This window comes from Lepidochelys olivacea (genome assembly GCF_965140295.1).
Source record: "Lepidochelys olivacea isolate rLepOli2 genome assembly, chromosome: 5".
Classification (NCBI taxonomy): domain Eukaryota; kingdom Metazoa; phylum Chordata; order Testudines; family Cheloniidae; genus Lepidochelys; species Lepidochelys olivacea.
In genome coordinates this window covers 76,623,036-76,642,388 of record NC_140415.1, presented here as the reverse complement: position 1 = coordinate 76,642,388, position 19,353 = coordinate 76,623,036, and the positions used below count along the sequence as shown (strand labels likewise).

Sequence of the window (19,353 nt, the reverse complement as noted above, 5' to 3'; positions counted from 1 at the left end):
AGTCTCATCATATGGTGACAACACACTTTTCCATTCCACTAATATCTCTGGAGGGTGTTAAACAGAAGCTACTAAAACTAGACATTTGTAAGTCAGCAGGATGCATGCAAGATGCCACACAACTTTTTGGTTAAACTAGAACACTATAAAATTAACATGGCACACATTAAATTGATTAAAAACTGCCTAGCTGATAGATCTTGTTCAGCCCTCTTAGTTACTCCCTCCTCCAGAAAATAGGGGTAAAATAAAATCTGTGAAGAATACAGAATTATTAATACCAGTAATGGAGGATGTGGGATTAGAATTCATGCTCTCCTGGTTCCCAGGCCAACATTTCTTTTCCTAGGCCAAAAGAATAGTAGCAGCTGCTGCTCCTGCAGTGCCTGTTGCTCTCTGGAGTTCACAACCTGTAGATCTTGGGAGCACGCTCAGCACAGATTAAAATTTCAGAGATTTTAGAAACAAACCCCTAACAAGCTCTACTAAGAATGTGTAAATAGCAATTTTTAGAGATGTACTACTCAGTCAAAATTGAGTGGATTTTGATGGGGATAGCAAAAGGCACAACTTGACTTCAGAATTAGCTCCTTGCCAAATGTTAAGTTCCTGCTGCAATCCATGGAAGCACTAGTGCTCTTCAAAGAAGTGGTTAGAAAATGTTAACATTAGCAAAATTACTGATTTTCTTTATCCTTCGCAGAAACAGCTGAACTGTTTGCACTGAAACTATTAAAAAAGTCAATGTGAGGCACAGACCATGCATGGAAAATTTCAGCTCAAATGGTTGAGGGGATTTATAATGGAGAATTGTCAGCAAACTTTATGTGTTTACCCCAGTTCTGCCTACAATGAGTCCTGGTATTTGTGGGGTAAAAAATACTGAAAAAATGGGAGTCTCTCACACAGAGTCCAGGGTGTTTTGATATCACTGCTTCTGTGGCCTAATCCAAACCCCACTGAAGTTAGAGAGACTCTTTCCATTGACTTTGGTGGGCTCTGAATCAAGCCCCTAGTCCTGGTCAGCACCAGGAAGTAAGTGAAAATTAAAAACAGAAGCAAAACCTGCTAAAACATTTTCAAACCCCAAAGAAATGGCCTGATTCTCTCTGGTAGCTGGGATCACCTGGTGCAGAAGAGGTGGAGGTTATGATTAAAGGACCAGTTATGTTCCCTTGTTAGTAAGGGATATCTCCACAAGACCACAAAGCATGGTGGTTCAGAAATTAAGAAGGGATTATAATAAATTGGTGACTTTGAATAAACTTTTAAATCATCTTCTGAGTAAGACGGCAAAAGCCACTTAATTTTTCAGATAGGGTAATAAGAGTGAAAAATCACTAACTGTGACTGTTAACATTCTGTCACTCAGCCTTACTAATTTAGCTTCAGTTTCTTATGCTCCTAGTGTCCTTTGTAGTAAGACCATACTTTATGGATGCCACATACTCAATGCAGCCAAGACCCCTATTCTTCTTTGCATATGCGCAATGTGCCTCAGGTGGCATGTGACCAGGATTCATCACTGAAGGTCCGCTGGTTGGATCATTAGCTTCCCCAACCCAGGCCAGGGACTGACAGGGAGTACGAGGTGAATGCTGCCCAAGAGCCTGAACACACAGCATGATACAGAGGCTTCCACGTGAAGTGTTTTGCTGTTTGACACTGGTATTTTTAATAGGTATCATTAAAGGATACAAGCGTTAATACAGTAAAGCAGTGCTTTTAAATCTCACGTTGCTTTTTGGAACACAGCCATAATTTGATAAATTGAATTCATATAAGGGTGCAAAAGTAGGAAATTGTTGGAGATTGGAGGAGTGATCAAGAGTGACAAATACAAAATCATTAAAACGTAGCACTGGAAGGGACCTCAACAGGTCATCTAGTCTGATCCCCTGCACTGAAGCAGAACTAAGTATTATCTAGACAATCCCTGACAGGTGTTTGTCTAACCTGTTCTTAAACACCTCCAGTGACGGAGATTCCACACCTTCCCTAGGCAATTTGTTCCAGTACTTAATTACCCTTACAGTTAAGACATTTTTCCTAATGTCTAACCTAAATCTCCCTTGCTGAATTTAAGCCCACTACTTCTTGTCCTATCCTCAGTGGATAAGGAGAACAATTTATCACCTTCCTTTTTATAGGAATCTTTTACATACTTGAAGACTTATTTCCCCTCTCAGTCTTCTCTTCTCCAGACTAAACATACACAGTTTTTCCAATCTTTCATCATAGGTCATTTCATCATTTTTGTTGCTCTCCCCTGAACTTCCTCCAATTTGTCCACATCTTCCCTGAAGTGTGGTGTCCAGAACTTTTACCTGAGGACTTATCAGTGCTGAGTAGATTGATTCATATTTAGTTTGTGATTCAGTATAACTCCAAAATCCTTTTCTGAAATTCTCCTTCCTAGGCAATCACTTCCCATTTTGTATTTGTGCATTCGATTATTCCTTTCTAAGTGTAGTATGTGGCATTTGTCCTTATTGAATTTCATCCTATTTATTTCAGATCATTTCTCCAATTTGATTCTTTGTAGGCAGGAAGTCCTCAAGGTTGAACCTTGTAAAATCTGCCTTCCTCCTATTTTGATTTAAAGAAAGATTTTTGGCTTCTGGAGAACTTAATGTAATCTATTTAGGTACAGTAGAACCCCATTTATCCGAGCCTCCGTTTATCTGGCTCTCCGTATTAACCGAATCAAGGTTGACAACCTAAGCCCCACTGACAGGGCTGAAGCTCTTTGCCCATTCTCCGGGTTATCTGAATATTTGATTATCTGATCTTGCCCTGGTCCCAATTAGATTGGATAAATGGTGTTCCACTGTATTTTTAATGCATTTATCACCACTGTTATCTCAGTGCAGCTTATTCATCTTCTCCAAGGACAGCTCGCTATGCCAGAAAGGTAAAAAACAGCTGTCAAGCCACACTGGTTCAATATTCAGCATGATGTCTGCCCACTAGCAGAAGCCTTGTTAGTCAGAATCTCAAATGCAAAGAACTGGGAAGAGGGGAAGGGAAATTACAAAAGTAACTACACCTTTCTCCCTGCAAATCAGAGAGACGGAATAGTTTCTTAAATAATTTAGAGAAAGAGCTGATTTATGGAGGGCTCTTAAAGCCTCCCAGAATTACTGTTAGATAAAAATGGTGATATGTGATCAAAATGAAGCCCAATGACCAAATATAACCCAAAAAACTCCACCAGCCTCCCTCAACTTGAGATGGTATAGCACACACAGACTACAGAATGTGAAGAAATAAGAAGCGATGGAATGGATAAGACAGAGTCCATCTGGGCAAAGATCACATTGGGGAAGAAAACTACTAGAGCCCCCCCTGTGATAGTGCTTGGGGTGTGCTATAGACCGCCAGGATCTAATTTGGGTATGGATAGAGCCCTCTTTAATGTTTTGAATGAAGTAAATACTAATGGAAACTGCGTGATCATGGGAGACTAACTTCCCAGATATAGACTGGAGGACAAGTGCTAGTAATAATAATAGGGCTCAGATTTTCCTAGATGCGATAGCTGATGGATTCCTTCATCAAGTAGTTGCTGAACCGACTAGAGGGGATGCCATTTTAGATTTGGTTTTGGTGAGTAGTGAGGACCTCATAGAAGAAATTGTTGTAGGGGACAACCTTGGTTCAAGTGATCATGAGCTAATTCAGTTCAAACTGAACGGAAGGATAAACAAAAATAAATCTACGACAAGGGTTTTTGATTTCAAAAGGGCTGACTCTCAAAAATTAAGGAAATTAGTCAGGGAAGTGGATTGGGCTGAAGAATGTATGGATCTAAAGGCGGAGGAGGCCTGGGATTACTTCAAATCAAAGCTGCAGAAGCTATCAGAAGCTTGTATCCCAAGAAAGGGGAAAAGATTCATAGGTAGGAGTTGTAGACCAAGCTGGATGAGCAAGCATCTCAGAGAAGTGATTAAGAAAAAACAGAAAGCATACAGGGAGTGGAAGATGGGAGGGATCAGCAAGGAAAGCTACCTGATTGAGGTCAGAACATGTAGGAATAAAGTGAGAAAGGCTAAAAGTCAAGTAGAGTTGGACCCTGCAAAGGGAATTAAAACCAATAGTAAAAGGTTCTAATGCCATATAAATAAGAAGAAAATAAAGAAAGAAGAAGTGGGACCGCTAAACACTGAGGATAGAGTAGAGGTTAAGGATAATCTAGGCATGGCCCAATATCTAAACAAACACTTGGCCTCAGTCTTTAATAAGGCTAAAGAGGATCTTAAGGGATAATGGTAGCATGACAAATGGGAATGAGGATATGGAGGTAGATATTACCATATCTGAGGTAGAAGTGAAACTCAAACAGCTTAATGGGACTAAATCGGGGGGCCCAGACAATCTTCATCCAAGAATATTAAAGGAATTGGCACATGAAATTTCAAGCCCATTAGCAGGAATTTGTATTGAATCTGTAAACTCGGGGGTTGTACCGTATGACTGGAGAATTGCTAATATAGTTCCTATTTTTAAGAAAGGAAAAAAAAGTGATTCGGGTAACTACAGGCCTGTTAGTTTGACATCTGTAGTATGCAAGCTCTTGGAAAAAAATTTGAAGGAGAAAGCAGGTAAGGACATTGAGGTCAATGGTAAATGGGACAAAATACAATGTGGTTTTACAAAAGGTAGATCGTGCCAAACCAACCTGATCTCCTTCTTTGAGAAAGTAACAGATTTTTTAGACAAAGGAAACGCAGTGGATCTAATTTACCTCAATTTCAGTAAGGCGTTTGATACGGTGCCACATGGGGAATTATTAGTTAAACTGGAAAAGATGGGGATCAATATGAAAATTGAAAGGTGGATAAGGAATTGGTTAAAGGGGAGACTACAGCAGGTCATACTGAAAGGTGAACTGTCAGGCTGGAGGGAGGTTACCAGTGGAGTTCCTCAGGGATTGGTTTTGGGACCAATCTTATTTAATCTTTTTTTACAGACCTCAGCACAAAAAGTGGGAGTGTACTAATAAAGTTTGTGGATGATACAAAGCTGGGAGGTATTGCCAATTTAGAGAAGGACCGGGATATCATACAGGAGGATCTGGATGACCTTGTAAACTGGAGTAATAGTAATAGGATGAAATTTAATAGTGAGAAGTGCAAGGTCACCCATTTAGGGATTAATAACAAGAATTTTAATTATAAACTGGAGACACATCAGTTAGAAGTAACGGAAGAGGAGAAGGACCTTGGAGTATTGGTTGACCACAGGATGACTATGAGCCGCCAATGTGATATGGCCGTGAAAAAAGCTAATGCGGTCTTGGGATGTGTCAGGCGAGGTATTTCCGGTAGAGATAAGGAGGTGTCAGTACCATTATACAAGGCACTGGTGAGACCTCACCTGGAATACTGTGTGCAGTTCTGGTCTCCCATGTTTAAGAAGGATGAATTCAAACTGGAACAGGTACAGAGAAGGGCTACTAGGATGATCCGAGGAATGGAAAATCTGTCTTATGAAAGGAGACTTAAGGAGGTTGGCTTGTTTAGCCTAACCAAAAGAAGGCTGAGGGGAGATATGATTGCTCTCTATAAATATATCGGAGGGATAAATACCAGAGAGTGAGAGGAATTAATTAAGCTCAGTACCAATGTGGACACAAGAACAAATGGATATAAACTGGCCATCAGGAAGTTTAGACTTGAAATTAGAAGGTTTCTAACCATCAGAGTAGTGAAGTTCTGGAACAGCCTTCCAAGGGAAGCAGTGGGGGCAAAAGACCTATCTGGCTTCAAGATTAAACTCGATAAATTTATGGAGGAGAAGGTATAGTGGGATAACATGACTTTGGAAATTAATTGATCTTTAACTATTCATGGTAAATAGGCCCAAAGGCCTGTGATGGAATGTTAGATGGGGTGGGATCTGAGTTACTACAGAGAATTCTTTCCTGAGTATCTGGCTGGGGAATCTTGCCCACATGCTCAGGGTTCAGCTGATCACCATATTTGGGGTCAAGAAGGAATTTTCCTCCAGGGCAGATTGGAAGAGGCCCTGGGGGTTTTTCGCCTTCCTCTGCAGCACTGGGTACGGGTCACTTGCTGGAGGATTCTCTGCACCTTGAAGTCTTTAAACCATGATTTGAGGACTTCAATAGCTCAGACATAGGTGAGAGGTTTATTGCAGGAGTGGATGGGTGAGATTCAGTGGCCTGCATTGTGCAGGAGGTTAGACTAGGTGATGATAATGGTCCCTTCTGACCTTAATATCTATGAATCTATGAATACAGTTCCCACTGTGCAAGCTTTCATTTTGCTCCAAGTGCCCAGGCAAATTAAGATGAAGCATTACAAACTGAGGATTGTAGGCTCTGAGAGTTGCACATCCACATAAAAAAGTGTGGGAAATTAATCTACTTAATTAAATCTACTTAATTTTATGCATATTATGTATGACTGTGGGGCTTCTGGTAAACTGCCAGTGTGGCCTTGGGACAAAATTTTGTATCCCTCTAACAGACCATCCTAGACAAGGAGGCAAAATAAACAGTAATTCCACAGATCCCTGACATTCATTCATCTGAGTAAGAAAAAGATTTTACGTTTTACAGAAATATGTATCCTTGAAAACAGAACATCAGAGAAAGAGAAAAACAAAAAAAACAACCAAAGAAAAGTGAGAAATTTATTTAAAAACCCTGTAGAAACATAGATTTTCCTTATCTAACTATCCAAATTAACATTTTAGAGTAACAGCTGTGTTAAGACTGTATCCGCAAAAAGAACAGGAGTACTTGTGGCACCTTAGAGACTAACAAATTTATTAGAGCAAATTTGTTAGTCTCTAAGATGCCAAAAGTACTCCTGTTCTTTTTATCCAAATTAAAGATCTTAAAGCACAAAGTTGTTGCAATTAAAAGCTTTGGCATCCATAAAGCAATCTAGACATTTTCTTGAGAAGAGGTAAAAATGCGTAAAACTTTAGCAAACTTTAATCCCACAGACTCTGAATCGGAAAGACTTGGTTAAAACGGTACATTGTTCCAAAGAAAATACATGAGTGGAAACATCTTAAGAACAAATGTTTATAGGACAACTTGTCTCTACATACACCCAAATAGGCAAGGTATATAGCTAAGTTTTTAGAAGGGTTATTAACTACTATTATGGAACATTATCCCACCCATTCGCAAAAACTGTCACTTGTGCAATACACATTTGCATTTTCAAGCCCTAATGAGTGCTCCCATCTATTACTTCTGCTTACCTTTAAAATAGCAGGTCTTAACTGGCGGGAGTATAACTCACCTCACTTCATTAAAAAAATGCATCAGGGCATTATATAAACAAGCCTATGACTCACTCCATTGTGCTGCTGTCTCTCCACCTTTAGTGATGTCCCACTGGAATATGGCATTTACTTTCTTTACCAGCTGATTTCCAACCTCTTTGATGCGGCGACCAATTTCTTCAAACACAAGATCACTCTGCAGCCCTGACGCCTATAAAATAAAGTACATACAGTTTTAAATGGAAAGGTACATTAAAAGGTAATAAAAGTATAACTACAGTTCAAACACAGCATCCAGAGAAGTCTATTCTGCAAAGTGATTACAATACAGTAACTCCTCACTTGACATCCTCCCGGTTAACGTCGTTTCACCCTTAGGTCGCTGACCTATTAGAGAACATACTCCTTTAAAGTCCCGCAATGTTCCCTTATAACTAGAACCCTGCGCTGACACACAAATGTGTATTGGCATCCCATGCGCTATCCGCAAAAAATTATCTGCAGATATCCGCAGATTTGCGGGGCTCTACACTGAGGGCCAGGCTGAGGCTCCGATGCACCTCCCTGCTGGAGACCAGCCAGAGAGACCCACATGGGCAGCCCACATGCAGTCGTGGACCCGCCACCTGCCCTTGGCCAGGCAGGGAGCCTGGGGGGCGGGGACAAAATCAGGGGCTGTTCTCAGCCACCCCACCACCTCCCTCGGGCAAACTCTTACCATGGCCAGGCTGTGGCTCTGAACCGCCCACCTCCCCGGCCAGAGCCAGGATGGGGAGAGCCACGTTGGTAGATGTAGGAAGCCGGCAGACCCTCCACCTACCCTGGGCTGGGGACGTGAGCCGCCCCCGTCCCAGCCCCCCCCGCCCAAGGCAGGTGGAGAGACCCAGGCTCCCCGCAGCTAACAGCGCGGCTCTCCCAGACCCAGCTCTGGTGGGGGAGGAGGGGTGGCAGGGCAGCTCAGAGCTGCAGCCTGGCCACTATAACAGCCGGGCGGGCAGCTGTGGGGAGCCGTGCAGATACTCCACCTGCCCTGGGTGTGGGGCCCAAGCAGCCCCCGCCCAGCGTCCCTGCCCCCCTGGCCTTGCACTGCAGTTCCTCACAGCTGCCTACCCAAGTCTTACCATCAGAGCCCTGCGTGGATACAAAATTTGTATCTGCATCAGTGCTGCTATCCACAGAAATGGTTCACAGATATCCGCGAATATAAAGCAGATACCCGTGGATTAATTTATAATTTTGTTTGGTGCAGGGGCTTGCCTGCCCCCCAGCTTGAATGTTGGGCAGATAGAGCAGGACAAGTCCTTGCGCCCCAACCCCGCTCCTTAGCATGAGCCAGGGCGGAACAGGGCAAGCCCCCACACCTCCACCTCGTTCCCCAGGAGGAGTGCTGGGTGGGCCGAACAGGGCAAGCCCCTGCGCCTCCACCCTGCTCCCTAGCTGGAATGCCCAGTGGGTGAAGCGGAGCAAGCCCCTCTGCCCCCACACAGCAGGAGAAGCGGGGCAAGCCCCTGTGCCCTGAGCCCACTACACCCCTGCCTCAACCAAGCTTCACAATCCTCATTGGTATTAAAGTAATTGTTTAAAATTATGTAAAACTTTTACTATACATGTATATAATGTCTTTTGTCTGGTGAAAAAAATTACCCTGGAACCTAACCCCCCTAATTTACATTCATTCTTATGGGGAAATTGGATTCGCTTAAAGTTCCATTTTTCAATAACATAACTAGGATGTTAAGTGAGGAGTTACTGTATAATAGAGATATGTCTCCTTCCACACACAATAATCACATCCAGCACGTCTACTTTAGATGGTAAATTCTACCTGAAAAAAACATTTTTTTTTGTGGAATTGTTCCTGAGAACGATTTCACAAATTACCTCTATAGTTCTTGCGATTTATCTTTGTAATTTAAATAATCCTGAAGTGAAAGCATATATTTAAGCCTTATAAATTACCTTTCAATTTACCTGAAGTGTAATCATGGCTTCTGCCCCACAATGCATTATGTACACTAGTTATAGAATAAGGCATCATCTAAAAAATGGGTTGCCTTTATTTTCAACATATTAACTTTCAAAAAATAGATTGATTTATAAGGTTTCAGTGTATTCATTTCGCCGTGGACAGTCAAAGATATAGCATATATTCAGTATTTTTGGTGTCAAACTGTTTGACTAATGGTAAATTTAAGCTATTATGTAACTACTGCAAATCCTACCTTGACGCCACAACGTGGCTGTTCGACAGCGATGGTAGCAGAGTATATTCTCCGGCAGGTCTAACCATGCTATCAAGGTGTCGGGACTGTCAGCCCAGCGAGGGGGTTGTTTCCTCTGTGGAGAGGTGTATAATCCCTCTTCCTAAGGCTGTAAACTAGCTAAATTGAGGAGGTAAATGCCCCGCTGACAGCCCAGCCAGCCTGTGGCCGAAAACAATGGCTAGAACAACATGGAAAACCAAGTCTCCGTTCTCTGCATGTTCCTCAATCCCCACTTCGGAGGCAGTGAGGCATTCGAATGACAAGAGGCTGCAAAAAATCTCAGGTGCCAGGTCGCCAAAAGGAAACCGAACAACTCTCTCAGTGTGCACTTACAACTGCAGAACACTGACGAGGGAGGAATCGATAAACCATCTCATGGAGGAAAAGGCAAAAACAGCCTGCGATGTGCTGGGTCTTTGCGAAACATGACAAAAGAAGGAGATGGAGGTCAGCTGGAGGGATGGAAGCATGGTCATTCTAGGAAAAGGAGAAGGCATGAGGACAGCTAGAGAAGTCGGATTCATCATAAACAAGAAACGGTCTTTGAAAATTGTCTCAAGCCATTTGAAGTCATCGCGTATTGGGGTGCTTTACCTCCGACTGAACCAAAATAGTACCCTCAAAATCATCGAGATCTATACTCCTCTAAGTGCATGCGAAGATGATGATGTAGAAGAATTTTATCAGGAACTGGGGGAAACCCTCGCTCGGAGTTCCACATTATACGATTGTGATGGGAGATTTTAACGCCAAGGTTGGAAGATGGAGAGAGGGTGTAAAGTTCATAGGAAGGTATGGTATCAGAGAATGACTAGCTATATTGGCAGAAATGAGGAAAATGTTCATTGGTAACACCTGGTACCAAAAGGAGGCCAACAGAAGATGGACCTGGATTGCACCAAACACGAAGACAAAAAATGAAATTGATTACTTTCTGATTGATAGACGACACGTTGTGCAGGATATTTCAGTAGTGCCATCATTCAATATCGGTAGCGACCATCACCTACTGACAGCCTGACTCTCATTCACTGTGTGAATGTGGAGAAAAAGGCGCTGTGTATGGAGAACAGAAGGCACGAAATGGTAGCTTTCAATGAGGCAATCCCGAAGGAAAACATTTCTAGGAAAGACTGGAGCCTCCTGGACAACTGCGACGACGATTATGAGAACTTTAGTAAGAGACTGAAATGGTGTGTGAAATCAGCTGAGCGTGAAAGACCAAGAAGAGCTTGCGGAAGAATCTCGGAGAGGACAAAGACTTTATGGAGAAGAGGAGGACAATGAAAAGAAATGGCAGCGACAGGCTTGAGTTCTCCCTTCTCTGCAAGCTCATACGAATGAAGTTGAAGGAAGACTTCGAGAAATTTCGAACCGAAAAGCTCCTAAAGGCTGCTGAAGATCCTAAAAGTCTCAAAAAATGCAAACGGGAACTGGCATTGTACAGGTCATCATTATCTGTTTTGAAGGACAGAGAAGCAGCAGGATACGGACCCTGGACTTCAGGAAAGCAGACTTCGACTCCCTCAGGGAACGGATGGCCAGGATCCCCTGGGGGACTAACTTGAAGGGGAAAGGAGTCCAGGAGAGCTGGCTGTATTTCAAGGAATCCCTGTTGAGGTTACAGGGACAAACCATCCCGATGAGTCGAAAAAATAGTAAATATGGCAGGCGACCAGCTTGGCTTAATGGTGAAATCCTAGCGGATCTTAAACATAAAAAAGAAGCTTACAAGAAGTGGAAGGTTGGACATATGACCAGGGAAGAGTATAAAAATATTGCTCGGGCATGTAGGAATGTTATCACGAGGGCCAAATCGCACCTGGAGCTGCAGCTAGCCAGAGATGTCAAGAGTAACAAGAAGGGTTTCTTCAGGTATGTTGGCAACAAGAAGAAAGCCAAGGAATGTGTGGGCCCCTTACTGAATGAGGGAGGCAACCTAGTGACAGAGGATGTGGAAAAAGCTAATGTACTCAATGCTTTTTTTGCCTCTGTTTTCACTAACAAGGTCAGCTCCCAGACTGCTGCGCTGGGCATCACAAAATGCGGAAGAGATGGCCAGCCCTCTGTGGAGATAGAGGCGGTTAGGGACTATTTAGAAAAGCTGGACGTGCACAAGTCCATGGGGCCGGACGAGTTGCATCCGAGAGTGCTGAAGGAATTGGCGGCTGTGATTGCAGAGCCACTGGCCATTATCTTTGAAAACTCGTGGCGAACCGGGGAAGTCCCGGATGACTGGAAAAAGGCTAATGTAGTGCCAATCTTTAAAAAAGGGAAGAAGGAAGATCCTGGGAACTACAGGCCAGTCAGCCTCACCTCAGTCCCTGGAAAAATCATGGAGCAGGTCCTCAAAGAATCAATCCTGAAGCACTTGCATGAGAGGAAAGTGATCAGGAACAGCCAGCATGGATTCACCAAGGGAAGGTCATGCCTGACTAATCTAATCGCCTTTTATGATGAGATTACTGGTTCTGTGGATGAAGGGAAAGCAGTGGATGTATTGTTTCTTGACTTTAGCAAAGCTTTTGACACGGTCTCCCATAGTATTCTTGTCAGCAAGTTAAGGAAGTATGGGCTGGATGAATGCACTATAAGGTGGGTAGAAAGCTGGCTAAATTGTCGGGCTCAACGGGTAGTGATCAATGGCTCCATGTCTAGTTGGCAGCCGGTATCAAGTGGAGTGCCCCAAGGGTCGGTCCTGGGGCCGGTTTTATTCAATATCTTCATAAATGATCTGGAGGATGGTGTGGATTGCACTCTCAGCAAATTTGCGGATGATACTAAACTGGGAGGAGTGGTAGATACGCTGGAGGGGAGGGATAGGATACAGAAGGACCTAGACCAATTGGAAGATTGGGCCAAAAGGAATCTGATGAGGTTCAATAAGGATAAGTGCAGGGTCCTGCACTTAGGACGGAAGAACCCAATGCACAGCTACAGACTAGGGACCGAATGGCTAGGCAGCAGTTCTGCAGAAAAGGACCTAGGGGTGACAGTGGACGAGAAGCTGGATATGAGTCAGCAGTGTGCCCTTGTTGCCAAGAAGGCCAATGGCATTTTGGGATGTATAAGTAGGGGCATAGCAAGCAGATCGAGGGACGTGATCGTTCCCCTCTATTCGACATTGGTGAGGCCTCATCTGGAGTACTGTGTCCAGTTTTGGGCCCCACACTTCAAGAAGGATGTGGATAAATTGGAGAGAGTCCAGCGAAGGGCAACAAAAATGATTAGGGGACTGGAACACATGAGTTATGAGGAGAGGCTGAGGGAGCTGGGATTGTTTAGCCTGCAGAAGAGAAGAATGAGGGGGGATTTGATAGCTGCTTTCAACTACCTGAAAGGGGGTTCCAAAGAGGATGGCTCTAGACTGTTCTCAATGGTAGCAGATGACAGAACGAGGAGTAATGGTCTCAAGTTGCAGTGGGGGAGGTTTAGATTGGATATTAGGAAAAACTTTTTCACTAAGAGGGTGGTGAAACACTGGAATGCGTTACCTAGGGAGGTGGTAGAATCTCCTTCCTTAGAGGTTTTTAAGGTCAGGCTTGACAAAGCCCTGGCTGGGATGATTTAACTGGGAATTGGTCCTGCTTTGAGCAGGGGGTTGGACTAGATGACCTTCTGGGGTCCCTTCCAACCCTGATATTCTATGATTCTATGATTCTATGAATCAGTAAACGATCAAACAGAGATGGAGGCGATCTGCAGCGATTTCTATACCCAGCTGTTTGCATCCCGTATAGACGTCCCAATGCCATCACTTCAACAAACTGATGAACACATACCCCCTGTTCTCATCAGCGAAGTCTGTCACGCAGTCCATCAAATGAAAGAGGGGAAGGCTTCAGGCAAGGACGGTCTGATAGCAGAAGTGCTTAAGGCGGGAGGTCAGGAACTTTGGAAAGCTCTCGCCCAAAGGTTCAGCTGCTACCTGGAAATCCAAAAGATCCCGTCCAGTTGGACGGGGTCCAATACCATCTTGCTGCATAAGAAAGGCGATAGAGAAAATCTAAAGAACTATCGCCCAATCTGCCTGCTTTCACATATCTCCAAGTTGTTCACTAAAATAATAACAAATCAACTGTCATGAAACCTGGATGAACAGCAACATAGAGAGCAGGCTGGCTTTTGAAGGAATTACAGCATGACAGACCACATCTTCACTCTAAACCAACTACTAGAGCGTTCAAGGGAATACAAGTTCCTTTTGTGCATTGCCTTCGTGGACTACAAGAAGGTGTTCCTCAGCGTAGAGACTAACGCCATTCTTGAAGCTCTTTCAGAACAGGGCATCAGCATGAAATATATCACATTACTAAAGGAAGCGAACTCTGGCTGCAGCACGGACATATCACTGTTCGATACTCCCCTCCGAATCCCCATCAAGAAAGGAGTGAAACAAGAAGATACAGTTTCACCAAAATTATTCACAGTCTGTCTTGAACTGGTTTTTCGATGAGCAGACTTGAAAGGCAGGATTAATATCAACGGCGAGCGGATAAACCATCTCAGGTTCGTAGATTATATCATACTGATAGCTGAAAATACAGCCCAGCTTGAGAGAACGCTTAAAGAACTGAACATGAAAAGTAGTCAAGTCGGATTAAAAATGAACTGGTCGAAAACGAAATATATGAGATCAAATGGTCTGCCAAGAACCCAAACATCACTTGGAGGAGAGCAGATCCAAGAGGTTGATAAATACGTTTATTTGGGCCAGGAAGTCAAAATGCACCTCGATCAGAAAGGCGAACTATCGCGCAGAAAAAAAGCTGGATGGTGCACATTCAATGACATCAAGGACATCCTCCAAGGAAAGATCAGCAAAACAACTCGTGCAAATCTTTTTAACTTGACTGTGCTTCCAGCGATGTTATATGGCAGCGAAACATGGTCGCTGACAAAGACTGAAGAACATCAACTGTCACACAGAGGGAGATGGAACGAACATTTCTGGGCATTTTGCTCCGCAATCACATCCCCAACGAAATAATTTGGCAGCTGTCTGGAGTGAGAGACATTGTTGAAAGCAGGCTCAGCAAAGTGCGGTGGGTGGGACATGTGGCCCGACTCAGCAACAACATTTCTATCTGAGTGGTATCCATGAGAACAAAAATGGCCATGCGATCAGCCTCCAAAGAGGTGGGATGATTTCCTCACAAGGAGATATGGACAAGCGTGACGAAGGATTGGAAGACATGTTGTGATCAGCTCAGTCTCAGCTGATGAAAGACCGACAGTCTACGCATGTAACTAAATTTAAATATTTACATTTTGCATCCAGTTAGTCATTTGTAAGCCTTTGTCGCTTTTGAAAAGATACATGGTTTAATGGATAAGTTTTTACATTTTAGGAAGCTGCTCCAATATTAACATTTTTATCTATTACATTTCATCCTACAGTCCAGTTATCAAACTAAGGCAGAGTTAAAGGTGCCATGATATCTTTTATTCACCTTACTGTACCTAGGTGTACATAGCACACAGGATATTGTAAGCGTTGCAATGAGCATTGCCTAAAATTAAGATTGCCTGACACATTTCATTATAACACATCATTTTCAATTGCTTATAACTTTTTCAAACTTCAATCATTTAGGCTGAAGTTTTCCATGATGGCTGTCTAGCTCAGGCTGAAATATTTTGGAAAATTTGAGCAAAAATGCTTCAGCCATTTCTCAGAATAAGGTCAGAGAAATGTAAGCAGTTTTGCCTATGTTAAAAAATTATTACAACCACTTCACTGAGAAGCTCTAGCAACTCCACACACTGGAGCAGGGACTAGAAATTTGGCACAGAAATCCCTCTGGTCAAAGAGCTGTGCCTTTTGTCATCCCTTTGAAAATCTGTCCAAATTTAGCCAAGATACAAGCCTCTGAAACCCAGTTTGCGGACATTGTTTAGAGACGTGTTAAAGTTTGACAGTTACATTCTCTGAACATTCCATCTGTTCTGAGCCTGATCTAGCCCTGGACTGCAGAGGATAAGCAGGATTTTCCCTGAAATTGCTCCCCATAAAAATGGGGGTGCTATGTAGCACTAGGCACCAGAACTAAGAGCAGGGAGGTGGCACAGGCAAGCTTAATTCTGGCATTTCCTAACTTCTGAGTACTTGATTTTGTAGCTTTAATATTCTTTTCATATCATTCTTGTACATAATATAGGATATATGCTATAATGGAACTTTAGCAATACTTTGGCATGAAATACAAGGTAGAATGTCATTGCTATGATCATCAAATTCTAAGCCTACCATATTTTATTGTACTCTTTTATACATTTTGGGGATAGATTGGCGTTATTGTCAGATAAAAGACAAATCTGATAAGGAGTAGAAATACTGTACTTTTAAGGGACAACTATACAAAAAAACAACCCTTGCCAACCTTAAAGACAAACTAAGACGTCTACAATGGGTTACATCTCCAAAGGATTTTTGCTGACAGTATACAATTGCCAAAGGTATGCGCATTGCAGATGTGGACTGGAATGGGTTGATGGGGGGTGATTAGATGCAAATGTGAGGCAGACAAATGGAAACAAACTATTTAGCCACAGTAGTACTGAAGACAATCTGGATGAATCTGGGAACAGACACCAAGGAACACCACTATGGGGGACAAGATTGTCTATGCCTGGCTTATTATCATGCCATTAAAGAAATCTAAAACAGGAAGGATGAGACTCTCCAATATGCCACATGACTTAAAGGCTGAGAAGGTGTAAGGAGAAAGAGTTTTCTAGGAACTTGTCTTAAGTATTATATAATTCCATTTCCGTAGTATCTGAGCACCTCACAATCTTTAATGCATTTGTCCTCAGAACCCCCATGAGGTAGTGAAGTACTATCACCACTCTACAGATGGCGAACAGAGGCACAGAAAATAAATTACTTGTCCAAGGTCACACAGGAATATGATTGTGAAGCAGGAAATTGAACCCAGGTCTTCAGAGGCCTAGACTAGCACCCCAACTCTCCCATCCACAATCTGGTCTGTGCCCCACCCTGACAATCATAACATCTAGGTCAGAGGCAGGCAAACTTTTTGGTCTGAGGCTGTGCCTCCCCAAACAGCCAGCCGTGGTCCAGCCCCCGCCCCAGATCCCCCCACCCCCCGCTTCTCGCCTCCTGATGTCCCCCCGCCAGACTCCTGCCCCATCAACCCCCCCGTTCCCTGAAAGCCCCCCCAGAACCCCCGCCCCATCCACACACCCCCCCCGACTGCCCCCTGCCAACCCATCCAACCCCTCCTCTCCTTCCTGACTGCCCCCCCTCCCCCCAGGTCCCCTGCCACATCCAACCCCCGCTTCTCCCTGTCCCCTGACTGCCTCCAGAACCCTGCCCGACTGCCCCCCGCCGCCCCATCCAACCCCCCCTCCTTCTGGACTGCCCCCCCCCGGGATCCCTACCCCCATTCAACCCCCCTGTTCCCCGTCCTCTGACCACTCTGACCCCTGTCCATGCCCCCCCGTCCCAACTCCCCTGCCCTCTTTCCAACCCCGCTGCTTCCTGCCCCCTTACCGCGCTGCCTGAAGCACTGGTGGCTGGAGCCTGGCTGGAGCCAGCCACGCCACCGCGCAGCACAGAGCACCGGGTCAGGCTGGGCTCTGCAGCTGCGCTGCCCCAGAAGCTCACTGCCCCAAGCATTGTGCCAGCAGCATGGCGAGGTGAGGCTGTTGGGGAGGGGGAGACAACCGGGGAGGGGCTGGGGACGAGACAACCGGGCCAGGAGCTCAGGGGCCGGGCAGGAGGGTCCCGCAGGCTGGATGTGGCCCGCAGGCCGTAGTTTGCCCACCTCTGTTCTAGGTACATCAAAGCAAATGCCTATACACACATAGCAGGAGCTAGATTGTGAACCCCTTACTCACCTTGGTGAGAGTTATTCACTTGAGTAGCCTCCAACCCTTTTCTACAAAATAAACATTTCTCAGTACTTTTTATTTGTATTCTTTTTAATTTGCCCCTTCCACCTTTCTCCTCCTCTATTGTATATCTTGACTTTAACTCTTCCTCTGTCTTTCTGTCCATTTTCCCCTCAATCTATAAAAGGTGACTCATTTCTAAATGTACACAGTATTTTTTCTCCAAAGTCTTGTCTACACCAGAAAAACAGGTCCCCATATTGTAGACACAGCCATTAATAGTGCAACTGAGTTTGAGCTCAGCCACCAGGTGCTCATATCTGTGGATCTTACACAACCATCCAGTTCACTTTCTAGTGTGTTCTTAGTAGCTTCTTTTGTATAAGATGTGGTGATTCACAACCGAATAGCTAAGATTGCTGCCAAGCACTTCAAAACTGGAACACCCATACAGGACATTTTCTCAAATAGATCAATGAACCTAGAAGTTTAAATAACTCTTACCTGTGTATTACTGTATTACTTTACTCATCTCATATCACTTGTGAGACTGCTACAAAATTCTAGTATTTTGTACATTCTTTCAAAAGTAAAACAGAAGTATGCTTCTCCACAAGTTGATCCATCTAAGTGTCTTTTTCCCCTACCTTAATGGGGTCTTTAGCTGAAGGTTTATCAAGGATTGATGTCAGATCTACATATGCTCCTGCAATGGCAACTTCTCCAGTTTCTTTGACCTGTTAAAAGAAAATTCATATTCTGAGTGGATCATGCCAAGTAAAGAAAGAGGAGTTATAATGACCAAAACAGCTACATTTTAAAGCGACCAAGCAATCTTCCTCATGTCTTGCATCACAGATTAGAAAACAAAACTTAAAAAGCTCCAGCAAAGAGAAAAACAAAGGAAAATCATGTTTGAAGTAAATTAGAAATTATTGCTTTTACAAACAGTCCTAAAAAAGAACAATGATGTTTGTTTTGATGCATAAAGAAAGCCCAAATATTATTATTATGATGTTTTTTTATTAAAACTACCACCACAGATTTTCTGGATAAGGCCATGATAGCAGGACACAAATAAAATAGCTCTTATATAGCGCTTTTCTTCAGTAGATCTCAGAGTGCTTTAAAAAGGATAAACTTTTACAAACTGAGGCACAGAGGTGATGTGATTTCCCTAGGTTCACTGAACAGGCCAGTGGCAGAGCTGGGAATGGAACCCAGATAGTTCTTTTGAGTGCCGGTCCAGTGCTCTATCCACTAGAGAGCACTACATCTTCAATTATCAGTTCAAATTATTTCAAGTACGTAGCCTCAATGCTAGGACATTCTACCTACAAATAGACTATCTGTTCAAATGAGCACTAAGAGCATGCTACTACAGTATCTAACAAGCATGGCTAGAGCGATTTAATTCTATTTCTCTTCTAAGGAATTTTTAAGCTTTACTTTTTTGGATATGGAAAGATATTTCTCCTTGGCCTAAAAAGACACCATCAACTTAAAAATCATGCTTCTATTTGAAAATGTACTTCTGTTGTTCAAACGACAGCTAAGGTTACTTGTTTACATAAATAATCAGTTCACAGCAAGCTGGGACATGAATCTACCCTGCACTAGCCTACTATGGACTAGCTGTCTCTATGGACACCACTGATGCACATTAACACTTCCTTGATGCACTCTGATTTAGTCCTGTTTCAAAGAAGACTCGATCAAAGCGCATTATCAAATTGTTAATACACATCAGCAGGCTCCACAAGGACAGGCTAGATTCACACCCCAGCTTACCATGAAACAAATGTTTGTGTAAACAAGCCCTGAAATAGTTCAAAGAGAAAAGATCTTGCTCTATTTTTCCATTTATTTACTTTATGCATATATGCTTTTGACAGCATTTTGTGTGTAGTCAGTTTCACTGTTCCCCTCCTTTTGTGGGTCTTTAAGGCAGCAACAGGGAAGA

At 43.4% G+C, this 19,353-nt stretch overlaps 1 protein-coding gene across 2 annotated transcripts in view; it reads right to left on the bottom strand.

Moving 5' to 3' along the window:
- The window catches only part of HSD17B4 (hydroxysteroid 17-beta dehydrogenase 4), a 122,016-nt gene that overhangs the window by 11,411 nt on the left and 91,252 nt on the right, over positions 1-19,353 (bottom strand). For both annotated transcript variants that reach the window (XM_084629269.1, XM_084629270.1), the window contains exons 21-22: positions 18,038-18,127; positions 7,339-7,477 (exon numbers count right to left, since the gene is read on the bottom strand). In XM_084629269.1, coding sequence (XP_084485395.1) covers positions 7,339-7,477; positions 18,038-18,127 — 229 coding nt within the window. The remainder of the gene's footprint in view (positions 1-7,338; positions 7,478-18,037; positions 18,128-19,353) is intronic.